This window comes from Megalops cyprinoides, chromosome 9 (assembly GCF_013368585.1).
Source record: "Megalops cyprinoides isolate fMegCyp1 chromosome 9, fMegCyp1.pri, whole genome shotgun sequence".
Lineage (NCBI taxonomy): Eukaryota > Metazoa > Chordata > Actinopteri > Elopiformes > Megalopidae > Megalops > Megalops cyprinoides.
The window spans coordinates 18,110,347-18,128,539 of record NC_050591.1 but is presented as its reverse complement, the minus strand read 5'-3'; the positions used below and the strand labels follow the sequence as shown (position 1 = coordinate 18,128,539).

The following is an 18,193-nucleotide window of genomic DNA, read 5'->3' as shown; positions in this document are numbered from 1 at the left end:
TTGTTCTCTTCCGTGCGGAACCAAACTTGACTCATGTGATTGGGGGAATGACCTGAAATAGCGTCTGGTGAAAGACTTCCAAAATGTCTTGGCATCCAGCGTCTAATGAAACAATTTTCCCGTAACAGGCCAGCTCTGTTCCCTTGGAGCATCATGTGCTCCTGCTGGTACAGTTGCACTTTGCAAATAGGTCAGCAAGAGAAAAGAATGGACACTGATACTCTGTTGGAAGTAATAAGTTTGTTTTGTTTTGTTTTTATCAGGGACTGATAGTCTACAGGGATTAGCAACTGTTTTTCCAGAAAATGCGATTTTGCTTTTAACTGATCCTCTGTAGGAAATAAAACAGGAACTACAGATAGTCTGAAACTATATATAAAAATAACTATATAGGAATTAAAAACATCTGAGGGGAACTGCCGCTGAAACACTTTTTTGTCTAGATGTGATACTGTACAGGAACTTGTATACATTTCCTTTGGCTCTGGTTAGCTGTATTGGTGACTATAGCAATCTAGAGGTCATATGGTGAAATAAAATGGAAAATGGATTGATCTGCTTGGACCCTCATATATTCCACTGCTGATCTAGTCTGAATGCAAGCATTAGCCAGTCACATGAAGTGTACCTGATAATCATCACTGGTTGGGAATGATAGCGTAAACACACAGGAACACAGGCATTTTCTCTTTCCTGAGTGTGCACGTGTGTTGGGCATGCACTTCAGGCCTGACGTCTGAGGGGATCTACCGGAAGAGTGGTGTGAACTCCAAGATCGCCGCCCTGCTGGAAACATTTCGGCGAGACGCACGCAGCGTGAGGCTGAAGGAAGGGGAGCACCAGGTGGATGACGTGTCAAATGTGCTGAAGAGGTTTTTCAGAGATGTGGAGGAAGGAATCTTCACCTGCGAGGCCACGCCCCTGTGGCTCAGCACAACATGTAAGAATGGGTTGAATAGGTCACCAGCTGCCCCTCCCACATCCTTGCTTTCCCAAGGAGGGGTAACGGGTGAATAACTCTCCTGCTTTCATTCTCCGCAGCTATTGGGGACGAGGGCAAAAAAATAGCCCAGTACCAGTGCCTTTTCAACAGTCTGCCCAGAGTCAACAAGGCCACTCTGCGAGCCCTCGTCAATCACCTCTACTGGTGAGATTTCCTTCAGTCCTGTTTCTTTCCTCCTTGTCCCTGCACCTGACACTCACTATTTTACCCCTCTTCTTTTTGTCTCTCCTTGTCATCTCCTCTCCTCCCACTGCCAGTACTGCTGTCTCTCTCCAAGTAGTAACCTCTCTCTTTCCCATACTGCCCTCTCCCAGTACTGTTCTCTTTCCCACTGCTACACTCTTCCAGTACCTTTCTGTCTCCCAGTACTACCCTCTGTCTTGCAATACTGTCCTCTCAATACTGGTCTTTCGTAGTACTGCTTTTTCTTTCAGTACTGCTCTCTTTCCCAGTATTGCCCTCACTTAATGCTGCTCTCTGTCCCACTGTTTTGCTGTTTTAGGGCAGCTGTCATTCCCTGTTGTACACCCAGTTCTTCCGTGTCATATTTTCCTCTCGTCTCCCTCCCTCCTCGTGTGTAGAGACCGGACTGACCTCTGTTTCACTCCACACACACACAGTGGAAACTCATTCCTGGAACAATGGAGTGACAGTGCAGGGTAAATTCCAGGTAGCCTGAGGCAGATGATCCAGCTTTCGGCAGGCTATATGAGGCCCAGCTGTGTACACACATCAATATACGCTGTCCAGGTCGGCAGGCGACCGCACACTCTCTGTTCCTATCAGAACACGCAACAACAAGGTCTGCTTCGGTCATGTGCGTGTCAGGTTTGAGTCATTTATGGCAGCAGACCTGTGAGGGGCACCATCTGGTTCGGAAGGAGATACAGTAAATTCACATTTTGGATGTCGCCCAGCCGGAATGCATCTGGTTCCAGTTCCAAGTGAGCTCTGTCTGATTGGAGCAGTCACTTGTTGAATGAATCAGTTCAGGCCGGTTTTAGCCCTCTGCTGGGGAGATGAAGGAGATCATGAGCGGTGAAGCCTGCTCACGGCGCTCTGTGATCTCCAGGGGTTGTGAGCCCTTTGGCAAAACTCCTCTTTGTTCATAGCACCTAAAATCTGTGTTTGTTTCTGTTTGGCTTCGGGCAGCGTCCAGCGATTTGCGGACATGAACCAGATGAACCTTCACAACCTGGCAATCGTGTTCGGCCCTACCCTCTTTCAAACGGACGGCAAGGACTACAACGCTGGCCGAGTCATTGAGGAGCTAATCGAACACTACGTGGCGATCTTTAATGTGAGTCTTCCCAAACTAATGGCGTCACCGATGGACAAAACACTGCAATATATGATTGTGGTTCTGATAGTGTTTTCATGTGTCAAATGTAAAAAGCGCATCCATAAAAAGTCCATGGTGTACTATACTGTGCACAGATTCCACGTTTGGCATTCAGAGGTGGGGGTGAAAGGCAAGAAATGGTGTGGGATACAGCAGTGTTTTGGGACAGAGCTGTGGATAGAGTTTGGCCAGTGGGACAACAGGTGCCATCTTGTTGCCCTCTTTTTGATTCAGTCAAGCCTTCAGTGCAAAGATGCAAGCAGCTGTGGTTTCTTATTTTACCTTAGATTTATATTACATGTCACATATCTTCGATAACTTTGGAAATTTAGGCCAGTTTAGTTCCTGATGAAATGAGAGATATTGCAGTCTATACTTAACCATGCTTCTTCATTGAAAGATACTAGATACTCACAGGCACCGTGGGTGTAGGGTTTCATTCAGCACAAGCTTAGTTGAAACAAGGGGGTTTATAGAAACCACAAGCCTCATTGGCTGAACACCTGCATGATTAACAGTCTCATATAAAACAGATGGACATGAATTCTTAGAAGAAGAAGTGCACATGCAATAAAAGCCTGACTTTCCTGCAGTTAGCAAGCTAATTGCTAAGTCACTTGGGAAACCTCAAGATACTACTGTTATTCAGCAAGTGCTACACATGCTCTCAGCTACTGTTGTTGCACTGGGAGAGGATCTGTGAAGTGAACGCCCTCAGACTATTCACCCGATTGCTGCCATAGCTACGAACAGTAACCACACTTGCCGACCACTGCTAGATTTCTGGCTTGCTACAGATAGTTATTTTCTAAAATACGGACACTGCTGGCATTGAAAAGCAGTTTGAGAAGAATGGCAAGTTTCTGACTGAAAGTGAGTTGGCCAAACTCACTACCTATTGCTCTGTTTTGGAAGAGGTGCCGGCGCCCCCTGTAGTTTGTTGGTGGTATTGGTGTATGCATATCAGACAACCATGTCCTTGTGGTCCCGGCAGGTGAATGAGCAGCAGCTGAAAAAACAGCTCGATGAGATCACAGTCATCATTAAGGTTCGGGAGAACTTGAACGCCAAGGTCCCGGTGAGTGTGAAAGGCAGTGTGAGTGGAACAGAGGCTTGTCGACCTCTGTTTCGTATTTGTTGACACGTTTTTTTTTTTTTTTTCTCTTGTTCTGACAACTTCCCCATCGATGTGGCTTCCCTTTTCTTTTGTCAGATCACATCAGTTTCATGTTATGCAATTATTACTGTGAAGTTAATTTGGAGTGGCGTCCTTTAAGCCCTTGCGTGTGGAGGATGTTGTTCAGCTAGATAAGCTAACATGGTCGTATCATCCCCAGTCCACTGGCTCAGGGGACTTCATCTGTACTGTTTACCTAGAGGAGAAGAAGGAAACTGCTGAGCAGCATGTGAAGGTCGGTTTCATTTCACCGCTGACCTTTCTCCTCTCACTTCTACTTACACCTTTAATAATAACATTTTTTTCCAGTAATAAAATTCTTGAGTTGCTGTGAGACATCCTCTCTCAAACTTGTGATTCCCTGTGTGAAGCAAGTACTCTCCCAATGATCTTTTATTCATGAATTGTTCATTACAATGCAACAGTGTAGTAGCTCCTTGCAAACACTCAGGTTCATGGCTGGAATTTACTTGAAAATTGACTTGCCTAACAAATAAGGGTTGTAACCCTTACAAATTGAAACCCTTGTGCTCATGGTACTAGGGAAATACCCAGAAAGCACGCCTAGAGTATGAATAAGTGCTTAAAATGAGCTTGATTTATAGAGTCATCTGTTTATTTGCTTTTATCTAGACCCTTTGAGAATAAAAAATTGCTGAAAATTTCTGGTGTCATGTTAGGTGACTCAGACACGGTGAGTTTCTCTGACTGCAGTGCTTTTAGTCTGACCACCGTCTTCTTTCCCTGCCCTCAGATCCCCGCCACCATGACTGCGGCCGAGCTCACCTTCGAGATCCTGGACCGTCGGAAAATTTCCCTGCGTGACAAGGACTACTGGTGCTGCTTTGAGGTGAACGAGAAGGAAGAAACAGGTATATCAGGCCAAAGGAAAATGGAAGCAAGTGAAGCTGCCGTTGATTAAAGGCAGCATGGAATAGTTCTCTAATGGAATAAAGGCAGGGGTACAGATATGCTCTGCTAACGGTGTGGTTGTATTTGACCTCAGAACGTCCGCTGCACTACCAGGAAAAAGTGCTGCCTATTCTTCACTCGCTGGGTACGGACAGCTACCTGGTGGTTAAGAAGCACTTCTCCATGGAGGCCATGCTGGTATACCTGGGTAAGTTCCACACAGCACAGGCCAGCACTGTGATCTGTGTCACAGTCACAGAGAGAGAACTGTTATGAATGAGTCTGTGCAGCTTCCATTGCATTGTCTGTGCTGGGAATTAATAAACCTTAGTTGGAGCTCTTGGCTCTTTCCTTCGGTTTCATTATTTTTGTTTGACTGTTCGGTAATGTTCCCCCCTCTCTCCCTTCCACACACACACACACACACACACACACAGTCCTCACATTGATTTGTTCTCTCTCCGAGAGTAGATATCAAAAACAGCTCTGATCTGGCTTTAAAGCAGCACAAAGCCAGCAGTGTTTGTAAAAGGAAGTCTGACACATTTTGTGACCTTCAGCACAGGGAAACAAACAAACAAAGTGAGGATCGATCTCTCTGGGAAGCAGCATTATTCGTCCAAGTACTGGGGATGATCAGTCCTGATGTGGTCTGTCGCAAATCCTCTCCCAGTGCAACAGCAGTACCTGAGAGCAGATGTAACACTTGCTCGATAACAGTAGTATGTTGAGGTTTCCCAAGAATGAGTTAATGTGATTCATGTATGTTATGATCATATGTATTCACATGGAACACTCTAGTGTGAACGCTTTCGTGCATACAGTCACACAGGTGCAATTAGAACACTAGATTGGAAAAATTCTAGCCAACATTACTGTAACTTTGGGGAAACAGTGATTTAACATTACAAAGTATAGCAAATGCAGCGGTGAAAACTATGAGAAGCTTAGTAACGCTAATGAAGACATAACGAACCATGTAATGTAACATGCGCGCTCCATAGCATGAAATAAGTCACGTGCGAAAGGGTTAATTAGCAAACGATTGAAAGCAGAACAGAAAAACATGAGCCCACTGCCACAGAAGTATCGTCCTTGTCTGAGCTCAGTCCTGTCCTCCTCCCTGCAGCCAGTAAAGTGGACGTTTCCAAGCACGGCATGATGAAGTTCCGTGAAGAGAGGAACCTGCTTGGACTGGGCCTCAGCACTGGCAGCTTCCATGACCGCTACTTCATCCTCACCAGCACCTCCCTCAGGCTTTACAAGGAAGTGCGGGTAAGAGGCTTCTCAAAGCTTATTTATTTCCCTGTTCGAAGTAGTTTGTGCAGTTGTGTTGAGACCCAGAATTGAAGTGACCCCAGGGGAGACTAGCAATACGGAAGAGTGGAGATTTTGTAGATGACATTCAACCAGATGATAATGACCGCCAAATGTCTCATGTGCAGAATCTTCAAAAGCTTCAGATTCCTGAGATACAGTGTGTGAGTACATGCATGGTGTGGGTGCTGCAGGGAAGGGTGAGGGGTGAAGGGTCTGTCTCTATGGCAGGGGCTCTCTTGCTTCTTCTGGGAAGTCTTGCTGGGATTAGGAGCTGTTCTCTTACCAAACATCATGCTCAGTTTGAGCAGACAGTGCTCAAGTTCAATCACAAGTTGATTTCTGGCCTATAATGGTGCAGTGTTTGGCTAGGAAACAGAGTGACAACATTTGAAATTGTTGCATTTGTAGTGAAAAACTGAAAAGAAATGAGGAGTGTCCTGGCAAAAAACTTGACAAGTTGATCCCATTTTGACAACACTGGTTGTGTTTCAGTAATTTTGAGATGTTATATTTTAAGTCAGATACTGACCTCTAACAGATGGAACAGAAAATTGGGCAGCCCACACTCAGGGACCCAGCAGTGGGATCCACAACCCAAATCCTAATTTTCCAAAACATCAGCTTAGTGCTGGGTGTGGGTTGTTGAGTTTTTCTTGGACACGCCTGATGTGATTGCTGACTGAACGCTGTTGTTTCCCAGGGATTTGTACCGGATGAGACCTTAGCATCCATAGCCCGGTTGTGTGCCTCACAGTACTGTGGGAGAGGTATTAATGGTGTGTTTCCTAGAGCTGTGGTGGGGCCTAACTTTCTTTCTGTTGAGGATTTGGTTCAGGGCTCCTCTCTTGCCTCTCCCCACAGAGCAACCGGCCGGAGAAGGAGTGGCCAGTTAAGTCCCTGACGGTCTATCAGGGTATCAAGAAGAAGCTGCGTCCTCCCACATGGTGAGAGAACCTCCAGTTTGTGTCTGTGTGTGTGACTACAACAGGGCTCCTCAACCCTGGCCCTGGAGGGCTGCAGTGCCTGGGGGTTTTCCAGTTCTCAAACAGCATTCTCCCAGCTGATGGTTGCTGGTTAAATCCACTCAGTGGAGATTAGTTGGGTCTGTCAGTCAACTAAGGGCTGTAAGCTTGTAGATATCCTGTGACCCCTCAAAGGTCAAGGCTTGAGGAACCCTCCTGTGGCTTTAAGGTTTTTGCATCATATTGGAGAAAAAAATAGATTTTGTAGGCTTGTATTTACACCTGTGTATTTTGACTATAAAAAGTGAGAAGACTAACACTAGAGGGCAATATAATGCAATCAAATGTGGGTGCTTTTTTCTTTTTTTCCATTCTTTCTGACGCCTCTGAAATCTATGATAATGATGCACTTCGACCCACCATTACAAACGAGAGTTATTTATGTGCAGTTTATATTTAGTTTATGGCTAATTACATTTCATTAACCTCTCTAAGTGAATGATGTCTTAATGTATGCACTTAAATAGGCCCTAATTTCCCCAGCTGATGGTAATTTTAGTTTTCAGCATGCTGTGCATGGTACTGTATGTGGTGCTATGCTAATGACTGCTCCTCTTTTAGCTGGGGGCTGACTGTGGTTTATGAAAATGAGAAACATGAGAAGCACGAGAGGCAGCAGTGGTGAGTTCATGCCATGAATACACGACACGTTTACTGAGTTTTCATTGTGTTTGTAATTCATTTGGTCAGCAGATGCCCGTATGTGAGACATAGGAAAAGGATGCAAGAGTGGTGCTTCACCTGGGATATGAACCTGCGGCCTTTAATTTAGAAATCCCGTTTTCAGGCTGCTGCACAGTACTGCCGTATATGGCCCTTTTCTTTACATGCATTTGCATGTGTGAGTAGTTGATTGAGCAAGGGGCCATATAAAAACACGCAATTGGAATAATTACAATATTTTCTTTTGGGTCGAAGCATCCTGAGCTGTGTAAAAGCCCTTGAGCTGCCTCTTAAGGTATAATTGATTTGTTTTGTGGGGTTTTATATGCTTTAGTTTGGGAAACCATCACAAGAGTTGTGAGACTGTAATTTATGTGTGACTTGCTGGGGCCTTCTGAAGGGCCTTGTAGTTGATGGTCTTGTTAAGTTATTACAGTGGATTTGCACGACGTTAATAGCGTAGCAGCCTCTTAACCTTTTGAGAGAACCGTGGAGCATCCGCAGTTTGTTTAAGTAAATTTATCCGCAGGAGCCACCACTGTTGTGCAGTGTGAAAGCTGCCAGCAGTCTTGTTGGGGAATCAGTGCTGGAGTGCACTGTTTCAGCAGCTGTGAAGGCTCCTGCCTCACAATGCAGAGAAGTTTAAAGTTCATTGCCACCTGAGGTGTACACTACCCCTGTAAGGCCCCCTCCCACATAGGAGACACATGCACGTCACTCCCCGCTACCCACACAAAGACGTGTCTCCAGAACCCCCCAAACCCAACGTCAGCCCCCCACCCCACAGAGAGCAGTGTCTCCAGTAGTTCTGCTACTCTCCTCAGCTCTCACCCTCCCATCCCCCTGGTTTTGGGAGTGCGGCCATTACGGGTGATGGTAAGCCGGACGGAATAGGTCAGGGCAGCGTTTGTCAGCTGGTATTTGAGCGGTGTGTGCAGTGAGGGTGGGAGGTGGCAGAGCTCCAGCTGGGACTCGGGCCTGTCAGTGACGAGGAGTGTGGAAGGGGGACGTGGCAAAGCAGGGGGGGTCCTGGAGCCAGGGAGCCGTCCAGAAGAGTAGGGGTCCAGCAGGGAGTCCATGCTGTCACTGAGGATGAAAGTGGAGGTAGGTCCCCAGGGACATACAGGAGGAGTCAGCAGTGCCAAGGGGAAGGGCAAGGGAGTTCAAGCTGGGAGTGGCACAGCTGGGAGTGACCGCGACACAGATCACACTGGTGGCCCATGCTGTGTGGAAGTTACCCATGCTGGGAGTTCAAGCTGGCACTGATGGATGGAAGTCCTCTGGAACAACTGCGTCAAAATATTCACCAGTAACACCAGGAAAGAGGTTTTTAGGCGTGCCAAGCACACAGTCCTTACAAAGCTCATTTTATAAATGTATGGTATGTGCAACCAAAGACTTTACTAGGGTGTTATCTCCTTACTGAGCTGCCCAGAGATGTCTGTTTAATGTCATCTCTCTAGCAGGAAGTTGTGACAGAATAGAGCCTACTTCATCTTCTGTTTGTGGTTTAACTTTTTTTTAGGTTCCAGTTCCTACATCATCCATTTTGCATAAATGCCTGATAGCCATGAACAAAACGTGGTGTGATGTCTGGCAGTTGAATAGCTATTAATCATTAAACAGGAATTACCCTAGAAAGAGGAAATGTGATTTCAGTTCAAAGTAATTCTATCTCACAGTACATATTGAGTCTGAGTTTCAGTGAGTGAGTATGCAGTTTGGCACATCTTTATTAGAGTCTAAATCCACACAGTTGCTGTTTTCTGTGGACCTACAGATCCAGCTGTATAAGTGGATAACATTGTAAAACACCTGGCATTGATGTAAGTCGCTCTGGATAAGAGCGTCTACTAAATGCCAGTAATGTAATGTAATGTGATGAATTGATATTTTTTACTAATTCTTTTATTCTTTATCGTCTGTGTCATGAAAACCATGGTGGAACATGGATTAGATGTTCAGACATTGAAGCTGATTTCCATTTTGTGGAAAAGTGGATTTCTTCCCTTGAGAGTGTGAAGCAAAAAAAGCTTGCTAAGCAAAAGCATGCTAATAGGCAGCCAAACTGGATGTGAATGTATTGTTGTGGGTGTCATAGCATCCGTGCATCAAGTCTGCGGTTTCTTATGAGTGCTGAAAGGCCCATTTGCTGTGTGGCCCATCAGCGAGGAAACGTCTGCTCGTATATCATGGTGCATTGTGGGATTGATGAGTCAGTGGCTGTGAGTAGAGGTTGTGGCCCCTGACAGCCGTTTTTCAGCTTTGCTTGACTGTGTAATCGCATTCGAGGGGCTTCGGCCAATGAGGTTGTATTGGTTAAAGATGGAGCCCCGTTACAGGAAGAGGGCTGTAGCAATGATGACACCAGCTATTGTCACACGCAGCTGTCTGCTTGATTAGTCATAACACCACTCGTCTGGAGCAGTCTTTCATCCTGGCTGCAAAGTGGAACCGAACAGACATTGTAGGCTGTGGGACAGTTGTGAAAAGGGATGTAACTGTTTCCTATCTCTGTGTGCATCATGAGTGCTCGTAAAGTGATGACCTGTTGACAGGCCAAGCATGTCCCGGCCTCTTGGTCTCTGATTCGTGGTGCTGATCATTTGGCACATGGAGGAGCAGAGAGCCACAGAGGCACAGAAAAGTGGCACTCAAGCTCTTGAATAATAACGTTTTACACCTGTTATCGTAACACATACACAGCTCTTTGAAAAGGGGCAAGGCCACTGCAGTTCATGATTTTTAACTTTAATTGTGCACATCCGGGTCTCATTTGATTTTTATACTGCTAGCGCTTTCTGTGTTGGATAAATTTTTCAGTCATTGTTGGTAGTGCCTCCTCCTCTGGCGCCTTGATGATATGCGCATTTTCTCAGATTGAAATTGGTGCTGGGTTGATCGATTCCTAGATGTGCAGTTGAAGTACAAAGTGTGGCTATTGCCTTTTGCTTATATCCATTAAATCCTCTAGTAGGAACAACATTATGTGACTGGGAAAAAAATCCCTCTAGCTGTCTGCATTTCTCAGAAGAAATAGACTTCAGGCTACAAACGGTTCGCTTCCATGGTGCTCTGTGTGGATTAGCGTTCCCTCCTAACATAATCCCTGTGGCAGGTCTTCACCTCACAGCAGAAGGCTTGAGTCATGTCACAGAGAATTTGTACTGCAGAGCGAGGACTCGGTGAACACACACACACACACACACACACACACACACGTGCCCACACAGACTCACACATGTAAGGTGTGGAAGAGGGCACCACCCTTTGGTTTGTGTAATGAACAGACTAGAAGCGTGTGTGCACTTACATTGTAGGTACCGTGTGAAAATCAATGCAGCAGCAGGCAGCTTTTAACACAGCCTGCAGAGCGGAGATTGAGCCTGCCTCCCGAGTGGCCTGCCACAGGCCCAGAACCCTTTCTCTGATGGAGCATCATGCAGTGAACTCCGGCTGATTGGAATGCTGTTCCTGACATTTTTTCCCTCCTTTTTTCCTCATGTCATTAACAAATGCTATCAAAGTGAAAACCCTGTTTGTCAGAGTAATCGGGTTGCACATGTATGTCATATACATTCAGTTTGTGAAGAAGCTTTAACAGCTTTGGGAATGATACTCTTCAGAAGCGACATTCTCCTGCCTGTGAAATTCACTGAGTGGCTGGGTAATACGTGGTGATTGCTAAGTGTTTACCCGCTGCACTGTGAAAACATCCCATTATTTTAGCAGAATGCTCTTGTTTTGCTTGGGATCCGTTTGAAAGGCTCGCATGGAGTGTTTGTTTGCGCTCCGGAATGCATGAAAGGCCCCTCATGCTCCCCAGGAGGTGTTTGTCTAGTGCCTCTGGGGTGCTGCTGCGATGTGCATGAGGGGAGACAAGGCAGGGTGCTGTAGGTGTTTGAAAGGGAATCCTGGGAAGGAGAAATGCACCCCCCAGGTTAGCACACAGCAGAGGTGTTCTCTTCATCTCCTGCACTCCCGACTTTTCTGGCAGCTGGCTGGAGCCATGTTGTCAGGGTGGCTGTTGCAGGTGAATTTGCCCTTGGTCAGGATAGAGGGGCAGTGGAGGCCAAGGCCGCAGTGTGTGAGTGTAGTGTGTTTGAGTGTACATGCATTCACATGCATGCATAGATTTGACAGAGTGAAATGGTGCGCATGTTTTGCCACAAGAAACAAACTCATTAAGATGCTATACACTATGGTCATTATACAGAGGATTCTGGATCATGGCTTCAGTTAAGGGTGATAAGAGCTGCTTCTTGCTGAGCAGTGCTGCTGTGTGTGTGTGCGCGCGTGTGCATGCATATGGTTATATGTTTGTGTGTGGGCGTCCTCAGCTCACCTGCTTGTCTCTCTGTCTCCCTGCAGGTACCTGTGCTGTGACACACAGACTGAGATGAGGGAGTGGTTTGCCACGTTTTTAAGCATCCAGGTGAGAGGGAACACCCTGCGGGTGTGACTTGCTGCTCTCACCTCCAGTTTATGGCTCCTGACGAATGGTCAGGTTTCCGTCTGGAGGAACATGCAGCACTGTCCAGCCTGACGCTCTGTTTCTCTCTCTCAAAGCACGATGGCAGCGTGTGGCCGGCTGAGACTATAAAAATGCGGGCGAGCCGGGTGGTGCCCCTGGATGCCAGGTTGGGTAACATCTCCCTAATCCCGCTGCGAGGCAGTGAGAACGAGATGAGGAACAGCGTTGCCGCTTTTACTGCTGACCCGCTTGCTGTGAGTCCAATCAACCAATCAAAGAGCAGATGCACTCTGGTTTGGTCAACACTGCCCACCTCAAGCACAACACTCAAATCTGTGAGAGGTTCTGTGCTGAGAAAAGGCCTTCATTGGAGGTCTGTCCGTCCCACAATGCACTGCTTCAGCAAAGGCAGGGGGGTGTGCTGAGTTGACCATTTCTCTGAGTGTTCGTAGTGCCTTTCAGCTGGTCGGCAGCCCCTGTCCAGTTACAGGGTGTGCACCCATGCCGCCAGTTGACCCTTGGCATCGAGATCACAGGAATTGATTACTGCTGTTATGTGTTGGTGTGCCTCTTATGATTGTGGGAAATCAGCGGGTACTGCTTACCTTTGGAACTGCTTATCCTGAATCATTGAAGCATCACTGGAACTATATGATTGCATTGATGTATATGTGTAGATATGAATATACATGTAAAACAGCCTTCATATGGGTGTGAAAACATACAATTATCTGTATGATGTTCAGTATGATTCCAACTCGTGTTTGTCTGTAATGCATATTTCCTTGTATGGCCAACTTTTGGCACTTAATGGTAAGTATTTTGGAATACAAGGTAGGTATACATTTCAACTTTGGTCATATAAGAATAATTATCAGTTTACTTATGTTGTCTTTTTGATAATTGAAAACATGTTAAAGTTTATTTTTTTATCAGCTTGTTGGCATCACTGAAAACTGACAATTTCATTCTGTCTTCCAGCTTTTCAGAAATGTATGATAATACAGCCTGATGGTAAGGTAAGAGATTGACAGTCATGATTTATCTGAATATATATGAAGAGTGCATGAACAAATATTTAAAGTATACATGTATAGAAATGTGTTAGCAGAAAAGCACACCCTCTCTGTACTACTTCACCACAGGGCAGTGACCAGCAGAGGGCAGCCTTGTGTAGGACGGCCACGTGAAAGTCAAGAACTGTTTCTTCGTAGAACATTCCAGCACCTCCTGATCACAGGGACTGTACGAACCAGACCATGACTTACCGAGTTACATACATTCCCCCCAACCTACCCCCAACAGACCCAGGAACTTGGACTGTAGCAGACAGGGGTACAGCTTGGGGTCCCACAGCCCCTTCATCTTGGAACCAGCTACGGGGCTGCGGTTTGGACATAAACAATCAACCCAGCCGTATTCATCATCACACACCCTGCATGGACTCCTCTCTCGGCCTGTGCGTTTTCCTACCGGTTCAGACTCAGGTGAACACAAAATGACTTCTGAGAATGGAGAAAAAAAGGCCCCACTCCTTCCGCTCTCTCCTGTCTTTGGTGGATCACGACATACCTGAACCTCACCGTCCTGCTGAAGATGTGAGTTTGTATGTGGACTGGAACCAGTTTAAGGTGAAACCGTGCTCAGACACGGTTGAGCGGGGACTGACCGTGACCGTCGTCGGCTCTGTAAAGGACTGTAAGGGCTCGTGTCTCTGCTGAGCCGTTTCTGTGCAGTTGCCTTTCTCTTCACCCAGACATTTAGAGTGTCAGTCAGACCAAACTTGTAACATTTCAGACCAAACATAACATTTCATACTGCTCAAATCAAGATTATGAACTGCAGTATTCTAAGGTGCTTGGCTGAATTTTTGTTTTTCTAAAGGCAATTAATGTTTATAGGTATCGTTGTAATTAATGAAAATAAACACTTAAGGTTGGCTCGGTAGAAGAGTTAACGGCTTTAGTATTTGATTGCACCAATTACTAATTTTTAAGGTCTAAACAATTGTATATTATTTTGACAAAGGGTAGCTGTCTCCTAGCTCAGTGCTCTTTTTTTCCCTTGTCTTCATCTTAACCAGGTTTATCCAAAGCCTGATTTGCTTTTCAGTTTAATGCAATGTTTTTAAAGACTTCTTGAATTATTTATTGTGCAACAGCGGGATATCAATCATCTTCCTAGTAGGCAGTGGCAATTGATAGATTATCATATCAAAATGTGCAGAACTTTGTTTTAAAGCAATCGCAGTTCACCCATTGTAGATTCAGCTTCCGATGTTATCAGGACTGTAAGCTCTACAACTAGGAAGGGAGGAAAAATCTGAGTCTATTGCAGATTGTCTCACCATTTAATGTTCCTCTGCAGACTAATAAATATTAGAGCAGGAGAAATTAAGAAATAAAGCCTTTTGAAGATCATTTGTCTTGGAAAACTTGAGTGACACAGATGCCTGGTTCCTGTCAAGTATCTGTATGTGGCATTATTTTGATTATATCGCTGCTGTCTCCATTAATGTGTTGGGGGAAAAAAAACAAGCTTTTTGGAACTGCAAGAAACCTGTTACCCAAATGAATATGATGTGGGACAAGACAGCAGTACTATAGCATATCATTACACTGTTAATGGATGTTAGTATTGCTCTTCTCCAGAGCTTTTTTATTTGGCTCACAGCTTTACATTCAAGTGTTACTGCTCTGAGGAAAGCTGAGGAAAACACATTTAATATGGATATGATTTTGAAAAAATTTCCTTATTGTTTTTTGTTTTTGTCAACAAATTTAGTACTAATTAAGGAATTGCAATGTAATGTTAACCCTGTAAGGCTTGTTTAACATGATGCTTCTACTGTACAATCCCATGGCTGTTCTCTTGGATGTAACACACACATAATCCTTTTAATTGTTCAGGAAGTGACCATTACTAATGTGTACAGTACGAATTCATAAGATTCATGCCATTTCATTCACTGCAAAGGTGATGACGGCGGGTTGATCCAGTTACTGAATTTGCCCACCTTGGTTGCTGCTCCACCTGCTGTGGTGAGCTGAAGTTCTGCCTGCTCTGAAGGTACTCCCGTGGCCCCTCTCATCTGTTCACCACACTCCTCCCTGCAACGGTTCACCTTTGCTATGTTGGTTTGTGTGGCTGTCAATTGCATTTGCTACCTTATCAAAAGGCAATGCCCCTGGACAGGCAATTTTGCCATAGTGAAGGATGAACAGGGAGGGTGAATCTGTTAGGTTTACTGGTCTTGTCTTATCCACGTTTGCATTAGTGGGCGTGTCCTGAATCATCCAGGTTAAGATGTGACCACTTGGAAGCATAGAATCGGCCCCACCGATGCCTTTGGCTTGGCTGTCATAACTTTTTACTCTTTCCCTCCCCACTGATGTGGTGTTACGCTGTTAAAAAGCTGCCTCCATGCCTCTTCTCTGTAAATATCCCCCTGTGGTCTATCCATTTCATATTCTGTTGTATGTTTTGTCAAGATGCCCCCCAGACATTGAGTGTGGGTTTTGTACTATATTGTGTAGTAGGCTGAAGGTCTGTGCCAGAGTCCCAAGCTCTGAAGTGGCAAATAGATAGCTAATGTAGTGCTAAAAGCTGAACAAGTAGCAGAGAGGTTCCGGTGGTCACTGTACCCACAGGTCGCTCAATAAACTGCTTCCTACTCCTACTTGGACACAGTAGTTCTGAGCTCACTGAGACAAGAGAAAACAAGCATTTGCCCATTTGTTCAGATGTGCACTCTCACCCAAGAGCAAGACCCACTTTTGGATTTGTACAACTTGACGACCAATCAAACATTGTAGTGAACTGCACTCGAGCCCTGCTTTTCTGTGTGTAGTATATTTTCTGATCTATTTGTCAAGTGCTTTTCAGAAAATCGACCAGGCTTACATCTTACACGTGGCCCTTTTGTAGCTGAGGTTTGTCCAGAGGTGAAGCTATGGGGTAATCTTAGTCCCGGTCCGAGTGACTCATTACCCCTCTGGAAAACTCCCGGTACATCAGTATCCCCAGGCATGACTTCATAAGGGCCAGGTATCCGTGTGAGTGTACCCCCCCCCCCCCCCCCCCCCCCCTCGCCCAGGTGATTCCTCCACAATCTAGCTTGCCCCTCACTCTGGAGCTCACAGCAGGCCGGTGACTGTGGCTCTGGCTTGATCGCCTCTGACAGACGGTGACAAAGCGTCATCGTGTCCCATCTGCCACTCGACGGAGCTGCAGTGACAGTGAGCATGGACCAGGAACTAAAACGGGATACATGACAACAATGATCCATGATTTTTTATTTATCTGCCTGTAAGAATAGTTTACCTGTCTGTAAGGTGTAAAGGGCATTTACTGTATTACTTGAAAAGCAACTTGCGCCGGTCCAAGAGGAGAGAACAGTAACAGCGTTTTGTCCTGTCACCTGTGTATGATACAATAAATATTAGCTCTTTTTTTTAGCCTGTTTGTGCTGGTATTGATCAGAGGAGAGTGACTTTCTCGCCAGAGGGAAATGAAATGTCTGGCATGTGATGTAGCTTCTTGTTTTTCTCAGAAGGAACACATGTACTTGTTCCCTTTGCTCCATGTGTTAAGGACAAACATGCGGTCAGCACACGCATCGAGATAAGTTGCCTTGGCTGCCGTCTTCACCATCAGGGCTGTTAAAACCATCTCATGAGCAAGTGGCAAGTCCACCATCCCGCAAAAGAGCAGGGTGTCCTGTGCTGGGTCTACCCCCCCCCCCGACAGCTCCCGCAGAGACCTAAACAGGGCCTGTCCCCATGTCAGTGGCCAGCTGCATTCCGCCACGGTGGGGGAAAGGTCCCGAGTCACCTCGGGATGTGGACACGGACTAATCCGATCGGAGCTGAGAGACGGGGAGAGGCCCGCTGTTTGCTGCGACGTGCAGCCAGCGCTGGAGGGCCGCTTCACACTGATTAAAATAAACCTGGGAAAAAGACCCCGGCGGCGGGGAGACGCGGTGCCACATTTAGTCTCGCATCAGGTGCAGCAGGAGGCATGCGGAAGGTGGGGGGGGGGGACTGTTTTGGTCCATTAATCTGTTTGCACACTTCTCCAGGTGAAGTGTCAGGAGCACACACATGTGGATGGGTCTCAGATGCTGAAATTTCCACTGTTGTGTGACGAGTTTAAACAAATACACTCCTGATGTGTCACATTAGCCAGGTGCAGATGGGGCGCAGTGTGCTTAGTTGGTTTTTACATAAGGGGTTTCTGAAGTGCCTAAATATGTTCCCTGCACAGACGCATGAGAATTCATGAACTCTCACCAAATGTCTGATGACTCAGTTTGACCTGGCTACCTGGCTATGACTTTTAATATCTCTGAAGAAATGGGTTGTGAAACTTCTAAATGGATGTGCAGAGGCCCAGCCTCATACAGTAAGTAGGCTTGATTTTCCAACACTTATCTCTCAACTGTTTCCCAGACTGTTGTTGTGCATCGTTGCCATGGCAACGCCACACCTTGTGCCCCCCCCCCCCACCCCCAGGAATGCAGGGGTTCTGTGAGACGCAGGACTTTCGAAGGACCCTGAGTCACCACTGCTGTGCTGCCCTGCTCTCTGCCTCTGCGCAGTGTAGTACAGCGCAGCACAAAACAAAAACTGACACATCAGGGTCACTGCAGGCTCAAGGACGCGAGTTGGGAATCTAATATCGTGTGATATTCCCTTTGGGCGTGAAGTCTGCGGAGGCAAACTCGGAAAGAGTTCACAAATACACCGCAGGTAAAAGATCTGAACACGGGCATGGACTCCAGGGTTCAAAGGTCAGGCCAGAGTGAGGTGGTCTAAATCCACAAGCCGAGTCGTACTGCAGCTCTCTTGACGAATAGCACCAATCGCCTGTCCGATTTGCCATCCGGTCTAGGAGCAGCAGGGCTGCATCAATCTGCTTCACATCTCTGGATCTGAAACACACTGGCCTTGGCTTGCCTCCTGACTACAGTCCTTCTGCATTCTTCGAGAAATTCTGCCCCTGGATAGTGAAGACTGTACACAGTGTTCTGTGTCCTCTGGGGAGATGATGTGTGCTGTTTGTGATGGTAAGTAGCTTCAGTAAGAACCAACAAAAGGAGGGCTTCAAGGGGAGGATGGCGCAACATCGGAAATAGCCCCAACCCCAGGGATGCAGAGGGGTGTGGTGTTTGCATGTTTTGAAACTTACACCTGTGGTAAAGGAGATCTGAAGGAGTCAGACATAGTGAGATGAAGAAAGAGAGAGAGAGAGAGCTTGAGACCTGGGGGAGGCACAGTGG

The 18,193-nt window shown here is 46.2% G+C and overlaps 1 protein-coding gene across 4 annotated transcripts in view; it reads left to right on the top strand.

Annotated features, from left to right (window-relative positions):
• LOC118782700 (arf-GAP with Rho-GAP domain, ANK repeat and PH domain-containing protein 1-like) overlaps positions 1-14,333 on the top strand; it is a 68,424-nt gene extending 54,091 nt beyond the window's left edge. For 2 of the 4 annotated variants that reach the window (XM_036536178.1, XM_036536179.1), the window contains exons 21-35: positions 728-940; positions 1,042-1,147; positions 2,156-2,303; positions 3,340-3,423; positions 3,683-3,757; positions 4,277-4,394; positions 4,529-4,642; positions 5,564-5,709; positions 5,880-5,915; positions 6,616-6,698; positions 7,338-7,397; positions 11,811-11,874; positions 12,009-12,167; positions 12,895-12,932; positions 13,059-14,333. In XM_036536178.1, the coding sequence (XP_036392071.1) occupies positions 728-940; positions 1,042-1,147; positions 2,156-2,303; positions 3,340-3,423; positions 3,683-3,757; positions 4,277-4,394; positions 4,529-4,642; positions 5,564-5,709; positions 5,880-5,915; positions 6,616-6,698; positions 7,338-7,397; positions 11,811-11,874; positions 12,009-12,167; positions 12,895-12,912 (1,424 nt within the window). In that variant the 3' untranslated portion in view covers positions 12,913-12,932; positions 13,059-14,333. The remainder of the gene's footprint in view (positions 1-727; positions 941-1,041; positions 1,148-2,155; positions 2,304-3,339; positions 3,424-3,682; positions 3,758-4,276; positions 4,395-4,528; positions 4,643-5,563; positions 5,710-5,879; positions 5,916-6,615; positions 6,699-7,337; positions 7,398-11,810; positions 11,875-12,008; positions 12,168-12,894; positions 12,933-13,058) is intronic. The other 2 variants (XM_036536181.1, XM_036536180.1) reach the window with 2 other exon arrangements.
• The last annotated feature ends 3,860 nt before the right edge of the window (positions 14,334-18,193 follow it).